This window comes from Gadus morhua, chromosome 7 (genome assembly GCF_902167405.1).
Source record: "Gadus morhua chromosome 7, gadMor3.0, whole genome shotgun sequence".
Taxonomy (NCBI): Eukaryota; Metazoa; Chordata; class Actinopteri; order Gadiformes; family Gadidae; genus Gadus; species Gadus morhua.
Genome location: NC_044054.1, coordinates 18,171,839 through 18,195,702, shown reverse-complemented (window position 1 = coordinate 18,195,702; position 23,864 = coordinate 18,171,839). Strand labels below are relative to the sequence as shown.

Below are 23,864 nucleotides of genomic sequence, written 5' to 3'. Positions count from 1 at the left end.
GTCACAGACCAGGCGTCGTAGCTTGAACAGCCAGATTCTCCATAAGGCACATTTTTCTGAATCTAAATGGAAGACCGTTGAGTCCCCACAATGAGCATCCAGAGCGCCAGTTGCCTTAAATGGAGGCTCAAATGAAGTCCATCCCATTGGTAGTGGAGCCAAGAGAGGGTGAGTCCGAGTCTACAGCCTAACTGTAGAGTGCAGCTGGACCATGGCTGGACCGAAGCCTACCCAAGTCCCATCTCACCTGGATTCCTCCTTCTCATCTTTTTCTTCCTCGTCTTTCTTCTCCTCGTCCTCTTTCTTCTCTGCCTTTTCGGATTTGTCCTCTTCGGCTTTCTCTTCTACCTTGTCTTCGTGCGAGGGACGTGTGATTTGCTGTGAACAAAGAGCACAGTTAGTCATTCGTCTCGCTCTTTGTCAACTGAAATCATGATTGTTCTTTTTTGTTTTTTATCAAAAAACAACAAGACATAACTTCTTCACACAGATAATCAAAGCCCATACCAACGGAAAGCCCTTTCCAACGGAAAACCCTTTATGTATCGACGACTACAACGCAGAAATGACAAGTGACAAGTGAGATATTAATCTATTGGTCTTCCCCAGTCACACTCACTATCGTGGAAGTGACAGACAACATAAAGCTCAACTGCTCTTTATTGCATCTCCAGCCCCACCAGGCTGCACACAATTCTCATTAACTAGCACTACAAGATAAGAAGGCGAAAGCCCAGGGAGAAGGGGGGGTGATAAGGCTAGGTCACAGGTTCACCTGCTTCTACCATCAGCAGAAACATGAGGCACCCAAACATTGGAATGACTGCAACACAGATAGCGTCCTCTGGATCAGTGCCAGGTAAAAGCCTGATGCCAATCAAAGAAAAAATAAAGGCTCACAGCCACAAAGCAATCAGCCCTCCATTCCACCCTCATGGAGCAGAGGAGGGCAACATTCCTTATCATTGATTCCGACACACACACACACACACACACACACACACACACACACACACACACACACACACACACACACACACACACACACACACACACACACACACACACACACACACACACACACACACACACACGTTAGTGTTCCATGAAAGCGCTGTGCTGGAACAAGTCGGACTATGCCAAGCCATGCTGGTACCAGATGGGGCCATGGAATGTGCTTAACTCAGTGGTGGGAACAGAAAAAAGACGCGCAGGCAGACAGGAGGACAGAGATATAATTAAAACAGAAGGAGGCGAAAAAAAATAAAACAGAGGTCGAGGCTGTCTCGGGCTAGGGACGTTTATTCCCCACCAACGTGGCTCGACGTAAAGTCACCAGCATGGCTTCTGAATGTCAGTCCACACTCTCCCTCGACGCGCGATCGTCGTGTTTCTATCTTCCTTTGCGTGACCTGGCAGATATATTACAAAGCAGAGTCTGAGAGATGTAAAGAATGCCAGGAGCATTTTGGACTAGTCAGTCCTCCGTTAGTGCCTACTGGCTGTGCCTACTTTTAGTCCTGTGTCACCCGAGTGCCCTGGCGCTGGCCACAGTGAGTGGCGGGCACGGCCATACGCCGGTATAGTGCCACCTACTTTCCCCTTCCTCCACAGTTGCATTGGCTTCGGGGGATGCAGCTGTGGGTCAACTGAAATTATGCTGTCCTGCTGGAATTCCTGCTCCATAGGCGTTGATCGACACAATCGCATGGATGGATGAATATATAAAAAGGAGAAATACATAATGCACACATGCAAATATGCAATTCTCTACCAGTCTTTTTTAACTGACGTGTCCTGTATGATATTGGAAACAATCAGGGTAATGAGGAGCTTAAACATGCTCGCCCCCAGACACTTCCTAAGCAGCAGTTTTCCTGAACAAAGTTCCCCTTATTTCGTCCATCCCCATAGCCACCACTGTCTCAACCCTGGCCTCTCCACTGAGATGCTTTCTTGAGTTTTCTCTTGATTTTAATTTAGATTAAGCACATTCCTGATATGGCGCAAATATTTAGAGAGCTTACGTTTCCCCCGGATCCTCAGCCGATTCACAAGAACTAGCCTTGGGCCACTTGAGGTATTTTCTCTTTAAAGAAACAAATGGAGCTGGAAGTGTAAACCTTGTGCATTACTTAAACCTAAATGTTTTGGAAAAAAGCTTGATAAATTGTAAAAGTCCAGAAACTGCTGTAACTGTTGGTAGCAACCGTACATAAGCAACAACAGAAAAAATTATATTTTTTAACGTTGATTAAATATACCATATGCAACACTGATACCGAGCGTATAAAATTGGTAATGTAATCCAAATTCACGACATTGGAGAGAGTTGTCAACGCCTGCCGGCCCACCCCCCCCCCACGAATATTATATTTTGAGACGGGAGCAATTATTATATTTTAACAATGAAAAGTTGTCCCACATTTTTCCTACCATGTTAGTTAATCGGTATGGCCGCCATCTTGGAATCCTTCTGCACTCTAAACTGAATCTTTTAAATGGAACTCCAAGATGTTTTAGCCCGGCTCTGGTCATGGAGCATTTTCGAAAGAGGAAGAGTCTTTTTTAGGTACTCAAATCTATTACAATCTCAGTAAATCCAGTTCAGTTGCTTGCTTCCATGGCTGCAGCCCACTGTGTTTGTGTGCCAATGTATTTCATGTCTGGCAACAGAGGGCACATGGAGAATAGTGATTCATTACACACAGGCCAAAACTAACAAAAATGTTCTGACCCGGAACGGAAATTGAAAAAAGGAGAGGCTGTGGGATTCTTGGTAAGCCAGTATTTCGACATGGCACGTTTCCTTAATTTCTCATGTCATATCATGGTCATTCTATGATTTACTACAGTAAATTTGTAACATATAGCTCCTTCAATTATTAAATGAGCAGAGCCTGCTCTGTATGAAAACCAGGCTAAAACAGTTGTAAATGCATCCATGTTATAATGACCTGCAAATGAGACAAGCGAGCAACTAGTACATTTATGGAGTTTGGGGCCGAACAATTTGGGCACTTTGCTAAATCACGTTGCTAAATTGCTACATATTGATATTCAATGATTATCCAAATCTGAATGAAATCTGTCGAAACTGCTATTAGGTTAGAAGAGTGAAGAACATTAATTCTTCATATAAATGAGGACCAGATGTTTAGGTGAGCGTGCAGCCTGTACTCGTAACCAAGGTGACGCTGAGAAGTGTCCGGGGACACATTAAGAGGTGCCTGCGGAGGGCTCTGAAGGTTTATGACACATGGGCCACCAGAGTAATTTGTCTCTCTTCTTATAATGATGTCAGCAGAGATATACCAGAGAATTCACTGGACTCTCATAAGAGTCATCTTGCTCATAGCTGATATTAATACGATAAATCTTCCAGTTAAAAACTATTATAAGTTTACAACAACCTACAAGACACCCTTGTAACTTTTGAATGTGTAGCAACAACTCCCAGTCATCAGTCAGCATTTCAAACCACCATCGAGTTATTCTGGAGTAAACCTGAGCTTTCGTGTAAGAGGTGCAGCCCAACAAAGATAGCTGCAAGATGATCTCGAGGCGTGTGAGAGTGTCAGAGCTGGCAGGCCGCCACACACCCCTCTTCCTTTGTACAGGGACAAGGAAATGACAGCCAATCGGAGTAATCACTCATCGGACTTTAGCACTAGACATTAGCAATAGACACGATGACCTGCCATGCTGGAGTCAATTCAGTGATGCAGCACTTTTATCAGAACACATCTCCTCCTTACTGCTATGCCAGGATTTGCCATGCAATAAAACGCTACATCTATAGATCCCCACAGAGGTATTTGAAATTTAAAGTGATTTAGAGTAATGATAGCCCTGTTGGCTTGAATATATCCTTCTTTGGTAATAGGATAGCTGGAGCTCCTGGATCAAGTTTTATCATATCCATATAATATAATAACCAAGTTGGTTAGGTATTTGGATTTAAAGGGACACTGTGGAAAAATTACTCCCATCTAGTGGTACAATTGTATATTGCATTCAAACTAATAGTGCTCGCTAGTTCAAAAACTACGGTGGGCGGCAGTATGTGCCAAGAAGCTGTGTCATGACATCCAATACTACCTCATCGAGTCATTCGAGTGATGATGAGGTTCTTATTTCAAAAAATTTCAAACTGCATTGAATCATTAGTGTAAGCTAATGATGTACGAGTAATTATTCCTCGAGCAAGATAGTGAATTATTTCAGTCATCATTCACGCTGGCTCAGAGTGAAAATGCGTTTGCATTTCCTGTACCACGTAGTGTTTTTTGTCCCTCTCGGCAGTTCATAGACCGGAAGAACATGGAAGCCTCCATGAAGCTTACCCGTCCTACGTAACTACATATTAATTATACTTCGCTCAGGAGGATAAGTGAGATTTTTGGCAGAGATAATTTTACACCAATGAGGACTTATTTATGAATGAATACGTTGATTTGAGGAAATAAATGACTTAAAATATTACACAGTGTCCCTTTAATTAAAATGTAATTTATTACGATGTTTTGATAACAACACGAGTATTCATGCATATTCTCCCACTCTTAACAACCTTCATTGAAAACTAGCCTTAAAAGGTTCCTAGTAGAAATAACTGACTACCTTGAATGCTACAATATATAGGCCAAGGACTACATGTTGAGTAATAGGAGTGGGAGGGAGACGGCCTGAGAGCACATGGGGGGGGGGGGGGGGGGGCGAGAGAGAAAGAGAGCGAAAGAGAGAAAGAGAGAGAGAAATGTGGCAGAGAAAAAGAGACAGACAGGCAGACAGAGAGAGCAGAAGAAAGAGCGCAACCCATATATTTTTTTAGCACAAACGAAAGTAAACAGTTACAACTGAACTAACTGTACTCGTGGCAAAAACAACAGTTAAAAAACGGAAAGAGAAAGAGAAAATTCGCCTCAACACCCTCGCTTCGCCGACGTACCTTTAAGCTCATTTGTTGCCGCTCACGAAAAAAAAGCATTTGGTTCGCAGCAGGCCACGGCTCTCTGGCACTGCAGATGCGGGCTTAGCCTCCGGTCGGGCCATGGCAGCGGCAGCGGGAGCGGCGGAAAGGCGCGAGTGCACCATGGTGGGGCTCCTTAGAAGGGCTGCCTGGCCACAACACCGCTGTACGGATTCCAGGAAAGCGTGTCATCGGGCCGCTTAAGCCGCCCAAAGAATTGTCCATCTCACATGCACGCACTAATCTACGCAGGGTCACCCAAGGTAATCCCTGCGAGCGCTCCTCTTTGATTGGCACTCACAGCAGCACAGTGAGTTTTTTGGGCCTGTCAGATGGCCCGGGTCGTACCATTAACGCGTAACTTGGAGGGGTGTCTTTTTTTTTTTTTTTTTTTAAGGAGCGAAAGATCTGGGAAGTAAACGAGGGAGGGAGAGAAAAAAAACACAGTGCCGATACTCAGCATATAGCTGCTGCCAATGCTGACTCTCTTGCTGTGGATTTTTTTCCTTTTTTATATCCGACTCACTTTCTCTGGCTGCTCTTGTGGCGTTAGATCTACCCACGCTATAAACGCTCCTGCTCGCCCCAACTAGTTAACATTAGTCACTTCGGATTCGGAATAGTGTGCGGCACAGTAGCAGTGAGTAATAAGTTAATAAGTACAGGTTTGAACACTGCTACTCCTGTTGCCGCCGCCCCCCCCCCCCCCCCCCCCATGATAGTATAGAATGGGGCATTGTCCTCAGAGTGAACAAATACATTTCCTTTCCGATATCAATACATAGCTTGGTCAACGTTTTCTAAAAAGCGGTGGAGCCATTTGCCTGTCCAGGCTATAATTTAGATGGTCGCACTGTCTAAACGATCAACTCACTACCCCCTATAATCTTTAATAACACAGCTTAGAAAAGCGGAACTGCAGCCTGACTCTCCGAAAGGACCCGCTCTCGTTTCACACAGACACGGTCTAACAGGATGACGCCCCAGCTCCAGACTGCTGCTGTACGCCTCATGTGACCTGACCCATTTGCCTGACTGCATGCTCCATATCCAAATTCAATGTCCGTTACAGGAATCTGACATTAACAGGGAAGGGGAATGGAAGGGCCGTATAGTCTGGCCAGCCGTTCTGAGTAACTGCCCTGACTTTGTTTGAAATATGCAAGTTTTATTATTTTACTACCCCTTTCCTAGGTTCACAAAATAATCGGGAAAATGGCTTCCGCTTGGGACAGGCAAAAACAGTAAGGTTTGAAAAAGAAAGTGGACAAATTTAGGGACATTCGAGTACATGTTTGAACAGATTTGTTAGCTCAAGTATATTAGCAGTTTTTCTGAAAATGACCTTGTGCAGAATATGTGTATTCGTTTCCATGGCTGCAGGGTGTTAGTGTCAGATGGCTCACTTATCACATAAAGTTGATCTCCAATCATTGCTCGGAGGTTTATCAACTCGCTGGACAATTTCCGGCTATTGGCCAGGTCCCAGTGGAGCCAGATTTAGTCCAATTGAAACCATTTCATTGCTTATGGATGCCCCCAACCCTAGGCAAACACATTTTAGTCATGATTCATTTTGATGGGGAAACATATCATTTGAATGCGGAGTAAAAAGAACAATAATTTAAATGAAAGCCAGATAAGCCATTAGAAATGGATCCACGCGATACTAGTTGGTCTGTTTTCACAGATGCCCAATGCCCCCGAAATAGACAAAGAACAGAAACTTTGTCAAAGCTGGGGAGCATCTTTGAAAGGCATAGGAAAATATACTGCCCTGCCATTAACGACAATAAAGTTCATGCAGTGAAATCCCATCTTGTGGAACCACAGGGACGGATAAAGACTTCTTGAAACGTATTTTAAAACCACATTAGAGGGTGTATAAGAATTATGATGTGCTGAAGTCCAGCACCTGCAGGCAAATACAAAGAGCGATGGATAACAAAATCTAAAAAGACAACCGCAGCAAAATCGGGCAATCCTGAGCAAACATTTCTAAACTGTTGACCCGCGGCTGGCCCGTATACAATGTGAAGTTGTCTGCTGGGTCTTTAAGAGAGGCTCTGAGGTGAACTGACGGAGGTATTTTCAGAATGGCGGCACATCAGCACTGTGTATACAGGTTAATGCGGGAACATGGGTTTTATCTTTAGGGTTACTGATCTTTTTTATGACCGTTTCATCATTTCATATCAAGGCTACAAATTCTTTACGACAGTAAATTTATCAGTATATAATATTCTATATTATATTAGTAGATAATAATATATCAATATTATATATATTAATGTTATATTCTTTAAAACAACCTCCACCATCATGTCCTCATAGAACATAAGACATTCCAATAAATTTAGAAAAACCCGACCCACTCTGCACGGCATTACTAAGGTTCACTAAGACCACAACGGATATAGTCAAGAAAGAGTGCAAACAAAAGCCCAGAAGATAAACACTCTTATACAGCCAATGACGAACTTGATGTGGGCCGAAAAGCCACCCTGACTAATAGTCGTGTACTTGTTCTCTCCGTCTCACTCTCTCTCTGCTCTCCTCTTCCCTCCAGGCCAACAAAAACAATGGGGGAGCTCTAAGCTAGGTCAACCAGGTAAATAAAGCCTGATTTATACAGAGGCCAGGTACTCTCCAACTGCCCTCTATAAATCTGCCAGGCAGCTCAGGTTATTTTATAATGACCCGGGTTCTTCAAACATCATGCTGGTGGAAAGCCCCTGCTAATCTGAGCGCCACGACAGGGCAGGGAGCTTTCCCCTCGATTAGCAGTACTGAGATGAAGAGACGATGGAGGAGTAGGAGGAGGGTGACGGTGAGGTGGGGGGTACTTTAAATACCAGACAGAAAAAAGAAAACGTCTGTTGACACTGGAGGGTCTTTTCCTGTGCTACGCAGGTCAAGAGGTATTGATTAGACACAGATGTCTTGTTAGCCGAACATGCATGATAAATGAAGTGAAAACAGAGGACTCGAGAGCTGCGCTCTGGCGGAACCACCGGCGGGCCTTCCTCGCTCCCCGTCCGCTTTACACTGAACCCTCCATGGGAAAGAACAAGGGTCGGTGCAAAACAGGGCTTGGTTTAGCTGCTTCAACTGGTCCGAGTTTACCACTCAAAACCATGAACTGAAGAATGAAGAATTATCACGATTCAAACGTGAGCTTCAATCTATTCAATACGCGATGAGCATGAAACAGCGGACGGCTGGCCACCGTTAACGCAACACGGTTCTACTCATGGTTCACTTAAAATGATGTTGTTGCCCTCCGGGTCCAGTTGAGTCTGGTCGGAACCGGGCCAACCATGTGTGTTTTCGAGACCGAGATCGTATAAAGTGGATCACAAAGTGGGTCCAACACGCATTATAAACCCATTTGCAAGATATTGGTTTCAGGTATGAATGGTGAATGGAGAAAATCAACGAGTGGATTCTTGAAAACCCGGCGGTACACAAAATTAAATATTACCCTTGAAAAAGGAAAAATCTAATTCAAAGAAAAAAAACTACCTCACGCAAGGAAAAAAAAAAAGAGCCAACTTTACCTGGTTCCTCCCTCTCCGCCTGCCGTAGTTGCGTCTCACCAGAGTCTTGTAGTTGTGGTTCTTCTTGGTGAGGTAGTAGTAGAGGACACAGTCTGACACACACTGAAACAAGACAGGTTCAAGGTAAATCACTCAAGGACAATCAAATGAAACTCCATGTAAATCCATACGCTGTGAGGATTTGCACCCCAACCAAATGGCTGATCAAGAGTTAAAACAAACACACGCACTACAGGATGTTGAGTGAAAGTATGGAGGGACGAGTGAAATTGCAACAACCCGCAGACCTGGTGACGCAATGCGATAGAGCTGAAGAGCTCAAGGCCCATCTACCGATTAAGATAAGACGCAATCTCGCGTGAATTTCCGTTCCCAGGGAAATTAAGCTCCCTTCGGCTTCTGCGTGGTTTTGATTCGTCCAATAATTAAATGACGCAAGATATCTGACACCCCCCACAGCGAGAATAGGCAACACGGGCTGCATCAGGGCTTTGGTTGGCCTCAAACCCCAGTTGAACATTCCTTGACAGTGACCAAGAGACATGCAGAGTGCTCTCCAGCACACCAATGTAAACACAACACAGAGGAAGAAGGATTGCGCTGCTATGTCAACAGTAGGTCCCTGGAGGGAGAACCCCCCCTAGGTTTACATAGCCGCGTCGTCGACATTGTGTGTTAGAGACAGCCACGCAGATGACTGGGATTAACTGGTATTTGTTTCAAGTCATTCTGTAGATGCTTTATTCCAAAAGGATTCATGACGCACGTGTCATTAATAAACTAAAGACTCTTGTTCGAGGACGCCTGGGGATGCTGGAGATCTAACCCAGTAACATTTGGCCAGGAGTCAAAATGGGAATTTTATACCATCCCGCCCACTAACCATAGCTACGCGAATGTTTACAGTATAGTAAAACACCGACCCAGCTCGTCTAGCCACCCAGGAAAAGGGGCCGTCTTTACACAGAGGCCTACCGTCACATGAATGACTTTTGATTCATTACGTTTCGAGCTGCACCTCCGTGTTTGACTCTGAACTCACTCTCCGTTTAACACCGCTCTGTGACTCATCAGGGTGTAACACACGTCTGAGAATGCAACAAACGACTGCTATGACCTCACAGGTTCACAACCTTAAGAGGTTTGGACATTGGTTGGACAACTTATTGCACATTATGGATGAAAATAATAATGAATGCTCGTTATTGGTTAGTGTAATAATCAATGATTTTGGACATAAATAACTTTTCTGTAGCAGAAATCAAAGAACAAAATCCTGCTGGATGGGTAACAAATGGTAGGATCACAATGCAGTTATGCATGCAGAGTATTTACATAACTTCCCATAAAAACTGCTCACCTTTCTCTCAAGGTAAGAAGCAATGAGGCCAAAGTTCTTGGGATGTTGCAGAAACCTTTATAAAAAAACAAAGACGATACGTTGTGGTAGTTAGTAACGACATACAATACAAATACACATACAAACACTTCAAGCTTCATAACAAAGCTTGAGTTGGTACGAGCAACACAGCCACACAGCATCGCCTGTGGTGCAGCGCTGGCCAAAGTGCCGACGCCACCTGAGGTCCTCCGCTCACTTCTCCTTGAAGATCTCCTTCTCGTGCTCCGTCCAGACGTTCATGAAGCCCCGGGCTTTGTACACGATCATGGGGTCGTCCATGAGGCCGTTGAGGTTGATGAACCTCACCCGCCGCTGCTCCGTGTCGTACATCATGGGGGGGATGACGGACAGCTGCCTCATCTGCTTCTCGTTGTTCTGTTTTGGGACGGGGCGGGACGGGGGGGGAAGGGGACACAAGCTTGGGGTCAGTGAGGGACTCTCATCGAGGAGTTGGATGATTCATAGACTAAGGATTGGCGGGATGATATTAGCGGATAGGGGGTGGAACCACAAGCTGAAAGGTACTGGGATTGAATCCCATTGGCTGCACCCAAGCCTGGAGGCCTCCTGGTGCAAGGAGCCTTAACCCTTTACCGGCTCCTTAGTTACACGTAGCCAAGTTCAACGTGTGTGGCTTTGGAAAGAAGCGTACGCCAACTGACTAAACGGGTATTCAATGGAGAACGGAAAATATGAAGTGTACTTCCAACCCACCTCCTGTTCAGAAAGGCCGTCGATGATTTCGGAGATCTCGTGCTCGCTTCTTGCTATGGTGGCAGATAGACCCGTTCCTCTCTGGCCAACCCTGAGGCAGAATCATGGAGGCCATTAGCAAAGAACACATCCAGTCCCGTACAATTATCATGTCACTTTAAACAGCTACTTCCAAAAGAAAAGTTATTCTGAATGCTTGTCATGCATTCAAAAGCCACGACGCCGTTTCGTTTGGTCCAACTTCTGCGTTTCTGAACAAAGAAACGGACCTGATAGAGGACAGTGACATCTAGATAACCATGGATGACCAGGCCAGTGACCTCCATGGAGAGACCTGGTCTGTGGCGCTCCAAACAGGGGGGGGGAGACGCGGGGAGCTTTACCTCTGGAAGCGCTCCTGCTGCTCCCGCTGCTTGCGGATCTCGGGGAACTGCCTCTCGTAGTACTCGCGCGTCCGCGTCTCCTTGGCTTTCCGCCGCGGGTTGTTCTCCATCCGCTCCACCTTCTTCTCCCAGGCCTCCATCAGCTGGTCGTAGCGCTGGCAGATGTTCTGCTCCTGTCAACGGGGGTACGACAGAGAGGAGCCATGTTGGGCCGCGGGGTATTCGACCAGCGGAGTCACAATGCAAAGGATTGCGTTGTATTCAAATAGTGGGGTAGTGTAGTAGCTAGGGTGTTCTCAAGGTTTTGGGTTCGATCCCCGATGCGTGGCCGGAGGAGGCAAGCAAGATGCCTTTTATCTACCCCAGGGTTTCCCACAGCACTTTACAGCTGAGGCGGCCGCCTAAGCAACACACGCATTCCGCATTTACTATGACGGCAAAAGGAAAATATATATATTTAATAAAATAACCCGAACCCTAAACATTATATAAAAGTATAAAATAATCTAAACTTCATTCGCTCTCTGTGTATAGATCAGGCTGCAGGGCAACAGTCTGACAGCCTGCATGAAAATAAGCATAAATGGTCCACCTGTAAAAGAGTGCCCCCATTCCATTAAATACACTCCAGAAGGAAATCTAGCACCAAACTTAAGACTGGCTGCAAAAAAAAAAACCGACATTCTGACATGAAAATAAATAAATAAATAATCCAAGCGTCCGGAACGTACGAGTTAAAATGTGGAGTGGAAAGAGTCCCGTCATGGGAGAACAATGCAGACTTGTTCCCTCTCTTTGTAGCAAGAGGCCAAACAATTCACCTTCCTATTTGCACATTGCCATGGACACTTTAGAGTCCAAAAGGTCTGTCTGACCCTGACAGCCAGAGAAGGGGAGTAGGAGTGGGATAGGGAGATGGAGAGGGAGAGAAAGGGAGGGAATGGGAGAAAGAGAGAAGGGGAGAAAGTGAGGGATGGGTAGAAAGAGGGAAAGAGAGAAAAATAGAGGGACGGGGAGAAAGAAGGGAAGAAAGAGAAAGAGGAGAGAAAAAGAGAAGGGTAGAAAGAGAAAAAGGGGGAGAAGGGGAGAGAAAGAGAGAATGATAAAAGAGAAAGAGACAGAGATAGACAGACAGACAGAGAGATTCCACTATGCCACAGCAATTTGCAATAAAGACGTATAAAATAAGACATGGATTTATTAGACTATATTTTATGGTCTTTAAGTTTAATTTTCTAATAATTAAAGAGTTGTTTGTCTCTCACGCTTATTAAAGTACCACCTGGAATACAAACTTTGGTCTACAACTCAAATTAAAGTAATTGAGTAATGTTTGATTGGTCATGCTTTCGCCCCTGATTTGCCACACTAAAGAGTACAGAAGGAGAAAGGAGAAATCGAAGAACAGTTCATGAGGTTAATCGTGTAGCCTACACCACATAAAAATGTAAGTCTCATGAACTGGATTTAAATATAACCGCTTTGCACATGAGCTCAAGATATGGACCACACACAGATGTCAAGATGCATAGTCTAATTTGAGTAGTGTGTCAACATCCGTATACTTAAAAAAAACGAAAAAAAACAAACATTAACTGACACTAACAGTTGCTGACAAACAAATATTCCAGTCTGTTGTAAAAATTGCGTCCTCAAACCTACTCCGGTGAAATGACCACACAATAATGAAGTGGCTACGCTACACAACTGTAATAAAACACGGTAAACAAAATAAATTACGAGACATGGTTTCAGCGTTTCGGATTTTGGGGGCAACCCTCGCCCTCTTTGGGCCGGCGGTCACCGAGTAGGACGGGTGCACGGCTTTCGAAACAAATTCCTGGAAGGGCGTCCCTGCCACCCTTCCCTTTCCCCGGCCGCGGAGACACTTACCCTCTGTTTACGAGCATGGTTCCTCCGCTTGAAAAACAGAATCAGCTTCTTCCTCATTACTTGGTTACTGCAAGAGAATAGAATGTGTTCAGGTCAACGAAGGCATCGCAATTGCTGTGAGATGAAGCAACAGCTCCTGCAGTCCTGTTTATTTGTTTATTGTAGTGAATTGCAGAAGGAGACCGATACAATTGGCTAGGAAAAAATGCATGAACGCATAGATATTCCAGAGAGTGCGTTGGAGCATCAAGGTGTACCAACACAAGGACACCCCTGTGCTTTGTGTGTTTAAAAACGGCAGTCAACAAGTCTGAGAACCTGGGCAGATAAGAACAATTCTTTGAATTTACTCATTTAATATTTTTTTCCAACATGGGGGAAACATTTTCTCTTTTTATATTTACAGAAGAAGAAGAATAAAAAAAAGAGAAAAGATGTGCCGGTTCATTGTTTGTTTACACAGAGGCTGGGCACAAAATACTGGGAACCATTTTGTTTGCACACGATGGTGACCGTGAGGATAACACACTGCAGAGGGGCTGACCCTGGGAGCACGAGCCATCAGACCCACACAGAGCGGCTCTGGGACCCCCCCCCCCCCCCCCCCCAGACACAAGACTGGACCATATGGGCTGTTCTCATGCAGCTTGCTGATAAGGACTCTGACACTAGACTTCCTGGCCTTGGACACACGTGCGGCTCCGCCCCCTTTTTCCCTTCCTTACGTTACGCTGCGGTCCTGGCCATCAGCCGAGAACAAGGGAGGTGGATCGTCCTCCTTTAGCAGAGACTAGCTATGGGTCATACATAGAACATGCTCTTCACCACCGTTAAGCACTGGCCTCGTGAGACGGGGAGGGGGGGATGAAGCAGAAGTTGATACTCACGTCTTGATGTTCTCATGGTACACTTTGGTATCCGACGGCTGATTGTATAAGGGCTAAAAAAAGACAACGATAAGAACAAAACACAGGAAGTTGGTGAGGTGTGAATCATCAGCGCAATGGAAGATAAACAATGAGGGTTTTTCTGCTGAATCACCTACCAGCTCAACCTTCTGGCCAAGACCCTCAAATACTTTATGGGCCTCCTCTGCTTTTTTCTGTGAAAAGAGAAGACAAGGATGAATAACTAATTTAAATCAATTTAATGTTTTATTTTAGCAATAAGAGAGGCCACGGTTTATAGTGATTTAACAGAACACAAAATAAGCATTGCCTCAAGGGGTTATTGCTTTTATAAAAACGTAACTATGGACTACCTTGTAAGATTTCACAAATGAAAAAAGCAACATTATTTTTATATTTTTATGGAAAGCAAATCATGATACTTCCACGAAGCAACCACTTTCCTCAATACAGAAAAATGGTTGCCTAGCAACACAGGCTGGCATATGGCAGGCACATTAATAGGGTGGTCTGATCGAACACAGGTCTGTGTTAGAACAGCTTCGAGCCGATCAGAATCAAGGAACTTAAATATCTGTTTTATAATTTACATCAAGTCACCCTCTGTTATGCGTCATCTCTGAGCTCATAGGTCATTTGACACAAACTCGCTACTGGAATCCAAAAACCACAAAGTATGATTTATTTATGTAATTTTAATAGGGAACTATAAACCAAGGATTACCAACCAAAGGGAGAGGTCTCTAAAAGGCAACGTTTTTAACATGTTTTGTCATAACAACCAGGAGTGACTTGTGCTAAACGCTAACGTTGCGCTGCACTTGTAGTTCTCGTGTTGTGATCAGGAATGTCAAAAGAGAACCATTATCTCCCTGAAGACCAAAAAGGGAGTGGTTGTCAAAATCCAGCTGTGAACAGGAAAAGTTATTTTCCTTGACTTGTTTCCCCTCCCCCCCACTTTCTCATAGATCAGCAAAGCATGAGTTCCTTTAAAAAATAAAACCCTTTTTAGACCACAAAAGTACTGATATCTATGTAATAGTGCGCACACACACACACACACACACACACACACACTCACACAGTGAGTGAGTGAGTGAGACACCAATCGGCTGCTCTGCAAACTGCAACCAGATTCTCATATCCTGCCATTTTCCTAACTGCCTGTATGCACAAAGCGGGGCAGGAGGAGCCGGCCTGGGGGCAGGGACTGTGCTGGGGAAGGCTCTTCTGCTCCCAGGGTTAATGGGTGACTAGAGAGGAAGGCGTTCCCTCTGCTCCGTCTTGAGAACCATGAACTATGATAACCTCCTGCTCACGTGCAGGCGCACGCACGTGCACACAGGCACACGCAGGCACACGTGCAATGCACACGTACGCGCACACACGTACACACGCGCAGACACATGTACACACAGGAAGCAGAGAAACGCACACACACACAAACTCGCTTCTGCTGCACTGCAATACAGTACAGGGTTTTTGGTTTTTTTATGAGTCAGGCTGTGAATTGCTTAAAGTGTTGTTCAGAAAGGATGCTCGTCATTATGTTTATAAACCCCAACAATAATCCCTTCTTTAAAAAAAAAAAAAAGAAAAAAAAAAAAGTCAGATGACATGAGAAAACCCCAGTCTCAAAATGAAAACGACAAAGAATAGACATAAACGCCCGCTTCTAAAAATAAACCCATTCCCCAATAAAACAGCCACTGCTTTCAGCCTCTCGCAGGCCAGAGAAAACCTGATAAAATAATGCTCAGTTTGAACAGTGTGGCAGAGCAGCAGCCCCCAGGCCTGCAGGGACAGCGGTGGTTTAGCGGTTGAGTGACGGCTGAGGAAGACCAACCCTGTTCTCGTCGTAGATGATCTGCACGATGCTGCGATGCTTGTGCTCCACCGGGGGAGGAGTCGCAGGCTTTTCGGGCTCCACTGGCTTGGCGGCTTCCTCCTCCAGTTGTTGCTAAGGGACGACATGCAGACAAGACAAGTCGATATCAAATATGCAATGGCAGATTCAACACACCGGAAGGGTGGGGTAGTAATGGAGGGGGGGGGGGGGGGGGGGGGGGGGGGGTCCTTCGAGTCAAATCAACAAACGGTGCAAGTCCACTTCAAAATAATTTAATTTGATGAGCAGAAAGTTGGGAGTTTAAGTGGGAAATAAATGATAGACGCTGATATTGGGGCAGCCGTCTGGCATCAGATTACAGCTTATCCACTTGTTTGCGTTTCGTTATTTTTCTGTGGAAGCAGAGGTTCTCCCATTAGGGCCCGCTTTGACAGGGAGCTGAACTGACAGTGAGTGTTTGCAGGTCAAAGGGTATGTCAACCCGCCAGGTTATAGGGACGAGATTAGAAGCTCCTGAAATACCCAATATAAACAAATAAATCCCTGAAAACCTTGGGAACATAAAAGTGCTACCGAATCAAACTGTGTTTGCATTCCTCTCCAATGAGAAAAGGGCCAAAAAAAAAAAATGAAAACCCCAGCATCTAAAGGAAATGGAAGACAAGCGTGAAGTCGGACGGAGGTCAACACAGGAAACAAGGATCTAGGAGAGCAAACATTTGCTTTCTGCAAGCAGTTAACTGCGACCAGACATAGCTTGACTAATCATCACACCCAGATAAGAATTTACCGCATAGGACAAGTGGCTTCGACAGGCTACTGGTTGTCCAAGGAAAACAACAGCCAATCCTCTCTCCCACGTCATCAACTAATAATACTCTGCAGCTACTCTGCACTGTGTCAGGTTGTTGTGCGACCCTTCAAAAGTGTGCGGTTGCTCCAATAGTGATGACATGCTTCATTTCGCACCATCTCCGCTGCACTTCGCTTTGTATCAAAGTGATTGCTAAATGCAACTATCAAAAACAAACCTACTGTAAGGGGGCCTAGGTTAGCACCCTGTAACCGCGTCAACGGTTCAGACCTAGAAGCGAGCTGGTTAATGGGTCTGTTCTAAGAACAGGTGCTGCAGACCGAGCCAGCCTGCTGGGCTTGGCAGGACTCCCCTATGCTGGCTTTGAAAGATCAAGTACATTGCGAGACAAAGGCGGGATATATCGGCTTCCTCGTCAACAACAAAAATGACCAGGAGGAAACAGAAAATTGCCGGGCCAAAAATCAACATGCTAAACCACACCCTTCAAACGATTTAGTCCGGCACTCCATCAAAGATTTGTCCTGATAACTGAGGGACCAAACGATGAAGGTAAGGAGGGTTATGTTCAGCAGGGTTTTGTTGAGCAGGTGAATTCCCCCGCCCCCCACTACACCAACCTGCTTCTTCTTCAGCTTGAAGATCTGCTGCTCCACTTTGGCGATCTCCCGGTCCACACGGTCCATGCTCTGGATCAGCTCCTCCTTGGACAGCTTGGAGGGGGACGTGTCCTGGTCCTCCCCCAGATGGGACGCATGCCCGCCTGGGGACGAGGTCTCCATTTTGATGCTGTACTGGGACTCCTGGACGGCAGCAACAAAAAGATCAACGACGGAGCAGACAAATGAAGATGACTTCTATCAAAAAAAACAACAACATTAAACTAAAAACAAAAATGGTAAATTGACTGCATTTATGTAGCGCTTTAATCCAAAGCGCTTTGCAATATTGCCTGACATTCACCCATTCATGCACACATTTACACACCGACGGCAGAATCAACCATGCAAGGCGACAGCCAGTTCGTCGGGAATAGTTGGGTTTAGGGTTAGGTGCCTTGCTCAGGGACACCTCAACACTCGAACTAGCATTCTTGCGGTTACCAGCCAACCCACGCTTCCTCCGGATCTACTTCTGCCTTAGAACGAAAACACCATGAACGTTTAACAGCGGCTGGAGGCGCTGCATCACACCTTCTTCACCTCCATGTTGGCCCTGAGGCTGTCCTGGACCGCGTGGGGCAGGGGCATGATGATGCCCCCGGTGGTGGAAGGGGCGCGGGCGATGTGGGACTCGGAGATGGTCTCCATGCGGGGCCGTTTGGCCTCCAACTGCTCCATGGCCTGGGCAGTGAAGGAGAGGAACTGCATCTCGAAGCCATGGCAGTTCTCCGGCGGCCTGGGGAGAGAACAGCAGTGGTCATTGCGCGAGGTACCGGATGGTCCTGAGACCAGTCAACTTAGAGACTTATTAAACATCAGGGGGTTTTTTGTTTGTTTCAGCGAGGCCATGCTCCTTGGTAAAACCTCGGCTGTCAAAAATAAGGAGATTAGATCTATTCCATTTTGAAGCAAAATGAAAAATAAAAATCATTTGTAAAATTCCACATTATCACAGTGGTGGATACAAAGCAAAACAAAAAGAAAATAGATTAAAAATAAATATTTTTTAACAAATAGATGTTGCGTGGTGAGTCCCCCACCTTTCAGCTCCTGGGTGAAACTCTGACAGCAATGAGGGTCTTCTCCGGCCCTGAGGGTCCTGTGAGTGGGAACGATAGTCTGGAACGGCAAACTCCTGGACGGGGACAGACACACAGAAACACTTTAGGAGCCGGACTGGGACGACCCAGGGAGAAAACACCAACATTGAGCTGGTCTACTCTGTAGAAACATAACAAGATGAACACAAAGGCAAGACAGAGAAAAAAAACACCTTGGTGCTTTAATTAAAAAATGTTTCAGACTCTTGTAAGCCTCCATCCCAGAGAACTAATCCACAAAGGACCATAAATATCCCCCACACAATCTGACCTGCAAACAAACCTGGTGCAATAGGAGGGAATATTTCCCAAGTCCTTTTTTGTTCCAGATTTAAACAAATAGTCCTGCTGCCAAGAAATGTTCTGCAGACCGTTTTCTACCTAACAACTCTGCTTCTACGAATTCTGTCGTCCAAAATACCCAACAAACATGATACGACCTCCACTGAAGATATATGGAAGCTGTAATGAAAGGGAGAAATTATATTCCTTGATGAGCAATCATGTCCTCCCGTCTGCGATGTAGTGCAAGATGTAGCAATAACAACTGAATTATTATCCTAGGTTTACACAGAACGCACGACACACCTCAGCACAGAAAGCAAAAGAGAATATTTCTAAGAAATGCTTGATATATTGGTTTCCTTCAAAGAAACAATATAATATTACACGCCTTCTTGGAAAGAAAGAATGGGCTTTTTCGGCTCATGCTACAATCTATTCTTTGTCCGTCATCATTTGTAAATTAAATACAAATTCATAACTTCATTCAAACATTACCATGAAATATCCAATGCCTCAGAGGCCACTAGACACCACTTCTATGTATACAGATTAAATAACATTGACGTTACCAGAAATTTGCAAGCAAAAAGCTTATGCCAATGATGGGGTGGAATCATCTGAAATATTGTCGGAATAACGTATCTGTAATATAATAATTGTGCCAATATAACATGTACTGTGAGTTCAACCCTAGTGACTGTGCAGAACAAAACACAAACCAGCAAGCTTGCAACGATGGGAGTGTTAACACGTTTAGAATGTAGGAGCTTGAAACCAGGAAATGACATTCAACACAAGTCTGCCGGTAAACAATGAATATGGTTTGTCCATTTCAAGGGTCGAACTTCAGTGGAAACAATGCCCAAACATTTGCATAAAGTTAACCCAGAATAATTCCTTTGCCTATTGTGTCCAACGCAAATTGAATGGGAGAGTTGCATGCCTCTCATAGTCCTATACCTATCCTTAAGTATGAATGCTGTACATATACACATAAATATGTAAACACAGATGCAAAAAGTTCCAGCCTGAATAAAATGGTTCCAGCCCGAACGAAAGATACAGTCCAAGGAAAACCTATACTGATTTAGGAAAGCCAAAGTGGGACTTTTGGAGGCACATTGTGGAGAGGATACTATCAGATCTCAGCAGAGCAACACAGACAGATGGACAGCAAGAAAATAACAAACAGGAATTAGAAAAAAAAAGTGATGTCACCATTTTTGTAACCAACATTTACAGAAGACCTTCAGACATTGGGAGTCAGTCGCTGCTCATAGTTTATGTGGTCTTAAAATAACTGGCATGGTTGCATCCCTTCAAGGCTTTAGCAAAGTAGCATTTCAAAGACAAAAAGTAAGTAAGCCAACAGATTTCTTTGAAGACTTTAATAAAATTCCTGTTTTTTGTCCCATTGACAACATCAAAACATCAAAAGAAGACTACACTTCATCTCCTCTGGCGAATAAGACTCACTAACTTTGGTTGCAAAGACTTCCATTGCAAACCAATGGCAAATCCACTCACAAATCCACCCACTTGGCTGTGGTCAACCAAATCCAGCCAAATCCAATTTCTGCATTATCATTGTCCTAGTATATCCACGTATAGGATCCAAAACCAGACTATAGCACAGTACCTCCCTTCCATCTAAATCGACCTCAAATCTGCTTTACATTAACCTATAGCGCAGAAGCAGCAACAACAACAACTACATTGCGGTTGGTTTTAAAAAACGCACTGCTTACCTGCTGGTGCCGTGCGTTGCTGAAGGTGTACTGAACGGAGTGGGGTGGGTAGCGGGTCTGCTCGCCGCTGGAGCCCCCCTGGCCAGCGGGGTAGCCCGAGCTACTGGACATCCTGAGCTCGGGAGAAGCAGGCGGCTGCTTCGCGAATCAGGGGACCAGCAGGAGCATGGCTGCAGTACCAAACGACCTGCGGTGAAAGAGAGGGGAGGGGGGGGGGGAGACAGCTCGCCGTCAGACCCCAGCCAAGTGACACGGGCCGTAGCAAAAAACATCCATTTTAAATCAATACTTTATGCAGCTTACGCTGGGAAAGAAATATCCCAACCAACTGCCAGAGGGAGGAAGGGAGAGTTAGAGGTTGGAGTGGGGGGAGAGCGAGGGAGAGCGAGGGAGAGAGGGAATTATTATGAGTCATAGAAGCCTTACTGTCCCTAATATTCTTTTTTTAATTAATTTCACAATGACACCCCATTAATGTGAAGAATGATGAGAAGAGCCTCTGTCATATCTTGGCAAGTCGTTAGCTTGGCCTGTTGTGCCAAAATTATGTCTGGTTTGGAACACATCAACAAAACAAGCCAGTGAAGTTAGCAGACGACTGTCCACCTCGTTGAGTAAGTGACTTGTTGATATTCTCTTCGACCCACATCAGTCCCATAATACAGGGCCTGTATTTGCTAAATGCTAGATGGAAACACCTTGAACTGTGATAGTTCAATGAAATATGTGTTTGAATAGAGTGGGGACATTTTGTTTCTCCTATTCATCAAGTTACAAAGTCTTGTTCATACTCAGTTCGAATCCTACTTTTGCCGTCTTCGTGACAAGGGCCAAAAGCGAATAAATGTAAAGAGACCATGTCTCCTCAATGTTGTTCCTTCTGAACATGACAAAAAAAAAGAGCCATAATTACAAAGCTGTAATTAATGTGCACTGTACGGGGCCTCCAAGCATAGCTGGTACAATTGTTATGAATAAAGGATAACAAGAAAACGTATGCTTTGTAAGATCAAGGTACTGAAATGTACCGGTACTCCTTTGTAGGAGATGCATTCAAAACTTAAGACAGCTCCCCCCCCCCCCACTGCCCCTTCCTGCTCTCATCATGTTTTTCTCAAACCACAAATCATTGTTTGACATTGGAAATGGCCTTTGCATACCATTAAACATATCAAAAATAACTTGGCCCAAATAAATACAATTGGAAGCGTATCAGATTATGTGACATCCCAGCCCTATACGTGACAACACACTCACAGCATGAATAACTATATTTGGATCTGCTCTTTGAAGATATGACTGCGATGGATGTCCTTAGTCTTACCAAGTTACTGAGGTAAAACATTGGAACATACCAAAGGGGTCAATGCATTGATCAACACTTGACCAAGAGCATTGCTTGTGGCTTCTCTTATTCTAAACCTGCATTTGTCTGTTGCATCGCATCTGCCATCATTGGGACCTACTGATACGCCAGGATATTAGAAGCAGTGCTTACGTCAAACAAAGGAAAGGAGTAGAATAATGATCATCAACCAACATTTGCCCAGAGTGTGTGCATTGCTCTCTATTTAAAACAAGGTAATCTGCACGTTAGTTAATATGATATGACTCTTTAGTTAAACTAAAGATAAACTAAGGGGGGGGCGGGGATTTAAATGAATCATAATGTACAAATAAGGAAAATATGAATTACAGAGAAGTTAAAGAAGAGCTATATTTGTACTGGTAATATTACAGCCCAATCGGAAGGTAGTGGGTTGTCCATTTCAAGATTAAGGACGACCTAGGACAGGGATAACGTCCAAAACTGCATTCTGTATTACAGAATGCCTAAAGGACTAGATGCTACCATTCAGAGTGATGGTACATTGTCTGAGGGAAAGGAATGAGACAGTAAAAGTCAACTTTAGGTGAACCCTTACAACTGAAGATAGAGTTTGCAACTAACAAGCGGACTGGGACTAACCTAGAAAAAACGGCTAAGAGGAAATCATAGCAGGGAAGCACAGGCAGCACTAAACGATTTAATTTTTTAGTCATAAAAATATATATTAAAAAAAACATGTGTACAGCGCCTAATAGTCCAAATTAGAGTATTTGGCCATTCATTTAATTATAAGGTCTTGTGTACGTGTACACGATTTGATAGCCAGATCTGCCCGTTCTTTGCCATGAGCGGGAGCTGCTGCTGGGCACTGCTCCTTCCAACTACAGACAATGAAACGGTATTCTTGAAGGCATGCATGTTAGATCCAAGGTGCAGAATATTGTGTGTAACGGTGTATTTGTACATTCAACAAGCACCCCCCACCAGCTGAACGGTTGCAATATTATTTGTAAACTGCTTACCTAGAAATTGACATCAATTACAGAAAGGTTCTGACTGTCCTGCCTAAGATGACACGCAACATGATGTTTTACAGGCCCTTCACCGCCCTCTCCGATAATAGACTTCGGATGCCATAGATGTCAGATGAATGCCATGACGTTAGTAGTTTGTGTGAATCGTTTTGGCCAGGCGAACTAGATGTTCAATGTAACATATTCGTTAGGGAGCCCTTCACAAGTGGCAGCGGTGGCCTGCTATCAAACATGAGGATATCACTGGTAGCATCTGACAGATTTGATCACACGCTAATGGGGTGTATACCAATAAAATCCAGCTTCCGCTGCGGTGACATGTTTGATGGATCCCAGGTTTAGGGGAAAACATTCAATTACATGTGCGGCGTCTACCAACACAGTATCACTGAATGTGTTGTTATTGTTGCTTCTTATCACTCAGTCACACAAACGCAATTGAATGTATTCCATTGGGGGATGGGTCATTCCGGAGATATGACCTTTTCCGGAATAACAACGAAACATGTACTGTAACCAATGTTGACATATAATTATGTGGAGGTTACGACTGCATTATAGTGCATTCAAATCTAGGCTGGTCGTGTTGGTGGCTAACTAAGCAGATTTTCACCTTTGAATTCTCCACCACGTCGCCATCTTGCAAGTCAGATTTTGATCGTAGACTAGGCGCTGAAATAGCGTACTTACAGTACCAATAAGATACGTTTATTTGATCTGAAGAAGCATTTTGCACTCACCTCATGTTCTGAAACAAGACTGATGGAAAAAAAGCGTATACCTAGATCTGAATTCTCACTAAAGCGCTGATGTAAATCGGTGAGGTACGAGCTGTAAAGACTGGGCAGACGGAAGGCTGCGCCGCATTTGTCTGTCCAAGTCCTGACAGGACAACATATATTTTTCTTTGTTATGAAATGATTATATCGTTAATATCCTTGTATAAATCGGAATGGTTATATTATATCTTTGATGTGTGGTTTATGATTAAGGAACTACTGTTTTCGAGGACTTATTTTGTTATGTTGCTTTTTAAAAAGTATTAGAATAATTTATACCTGCAAGGACAATGTGGAGGGACAGCAAAGTCATCCCCGCAAGCAAGTTCCTGATGGTTGTGATCTATTTTATACAGTACGTTTGTGATCTACAAATTACAAAGACGTGATTATTTTTCATATAATAAAATGCATAAAAAGCAAAAACATTT

At 44.4% G+C, this 23,864-nt stretch overlaps 1 protein-coding gene across 7 annotated transcripts in view; it reads right to left on the bottom strand.

The window, feature by feature from the left end:
* Positions 1-23,532, bottom strand: part of ncor1 (nuclear receptor corepressor 1) — a 53,911-nt gene extending 30,379 nt beyond the window's left edge. For 5 of the 7 annotated variants that reach the window (XM_030361132.1, XM_030361134.1, XM_030361136.1 and 2 more), the window contains exons 1-15: positions 23,395-23,532; positions 20,291-20,477; positions 18,198-18,292; positions 17,689-17,893; positions 17,116-17,298; positions 15,679-15,792; positions 13,970-14,026; positions 13,812-13,864; positions 12,925-12,991; positions 11,032-11,204; positions 10,649-10,739; positions 10,131-10,309; positions 9,893-9,947; positions 8,533-8,634; positions 248-378 (exon numbers count right to left, since the gene is read on the bottom strand). In XM_030361132.1, coding sequence (XP_030216992.1) covers positions 248-378; positions 8,533-8,634; positions 9,893-9,947; positions 10,131-10,309; positions 10,649-10,739; positions 11,032-11,204; positions 12,925-12,991; positions 13,812-13,864; positions 13,970-14,026; positions 15,679-15,792; positions 17,116-17,298; positions 17,689-17,893; positions 18,198-18,292; positions 20,291-20,401 — 1,616 coding nt within the window. In that variant the 5' untranslated portion in view covers positions 20,402-20,477; positions 23,395-23,532. Of the gene's footprint in view, positions 1-247; positions 379-4,951; positions 5,233-8,532; positions 8,635-9,892; positions 9,948-10,130; positions 10,310-10,648; positions 10,740-11,031; positions 11,205-12,924; positions 12,992-13,811; positions 13,865-13,969; positions 14,027-15,678; positions 15,793-17,115; positions 17,299-17,688; positions 17,894-18,197; positions 18,293-20,290; positions 20,478-23,394 lie in introns of those variants that run through there. The other 2 variants (XM_030361133.1, XM_030361138.1) reach the window with 2 other exon arrangements.
* Between the last annotated feature and the right edge of the window lie 332 nt (positions 23,533-23,864).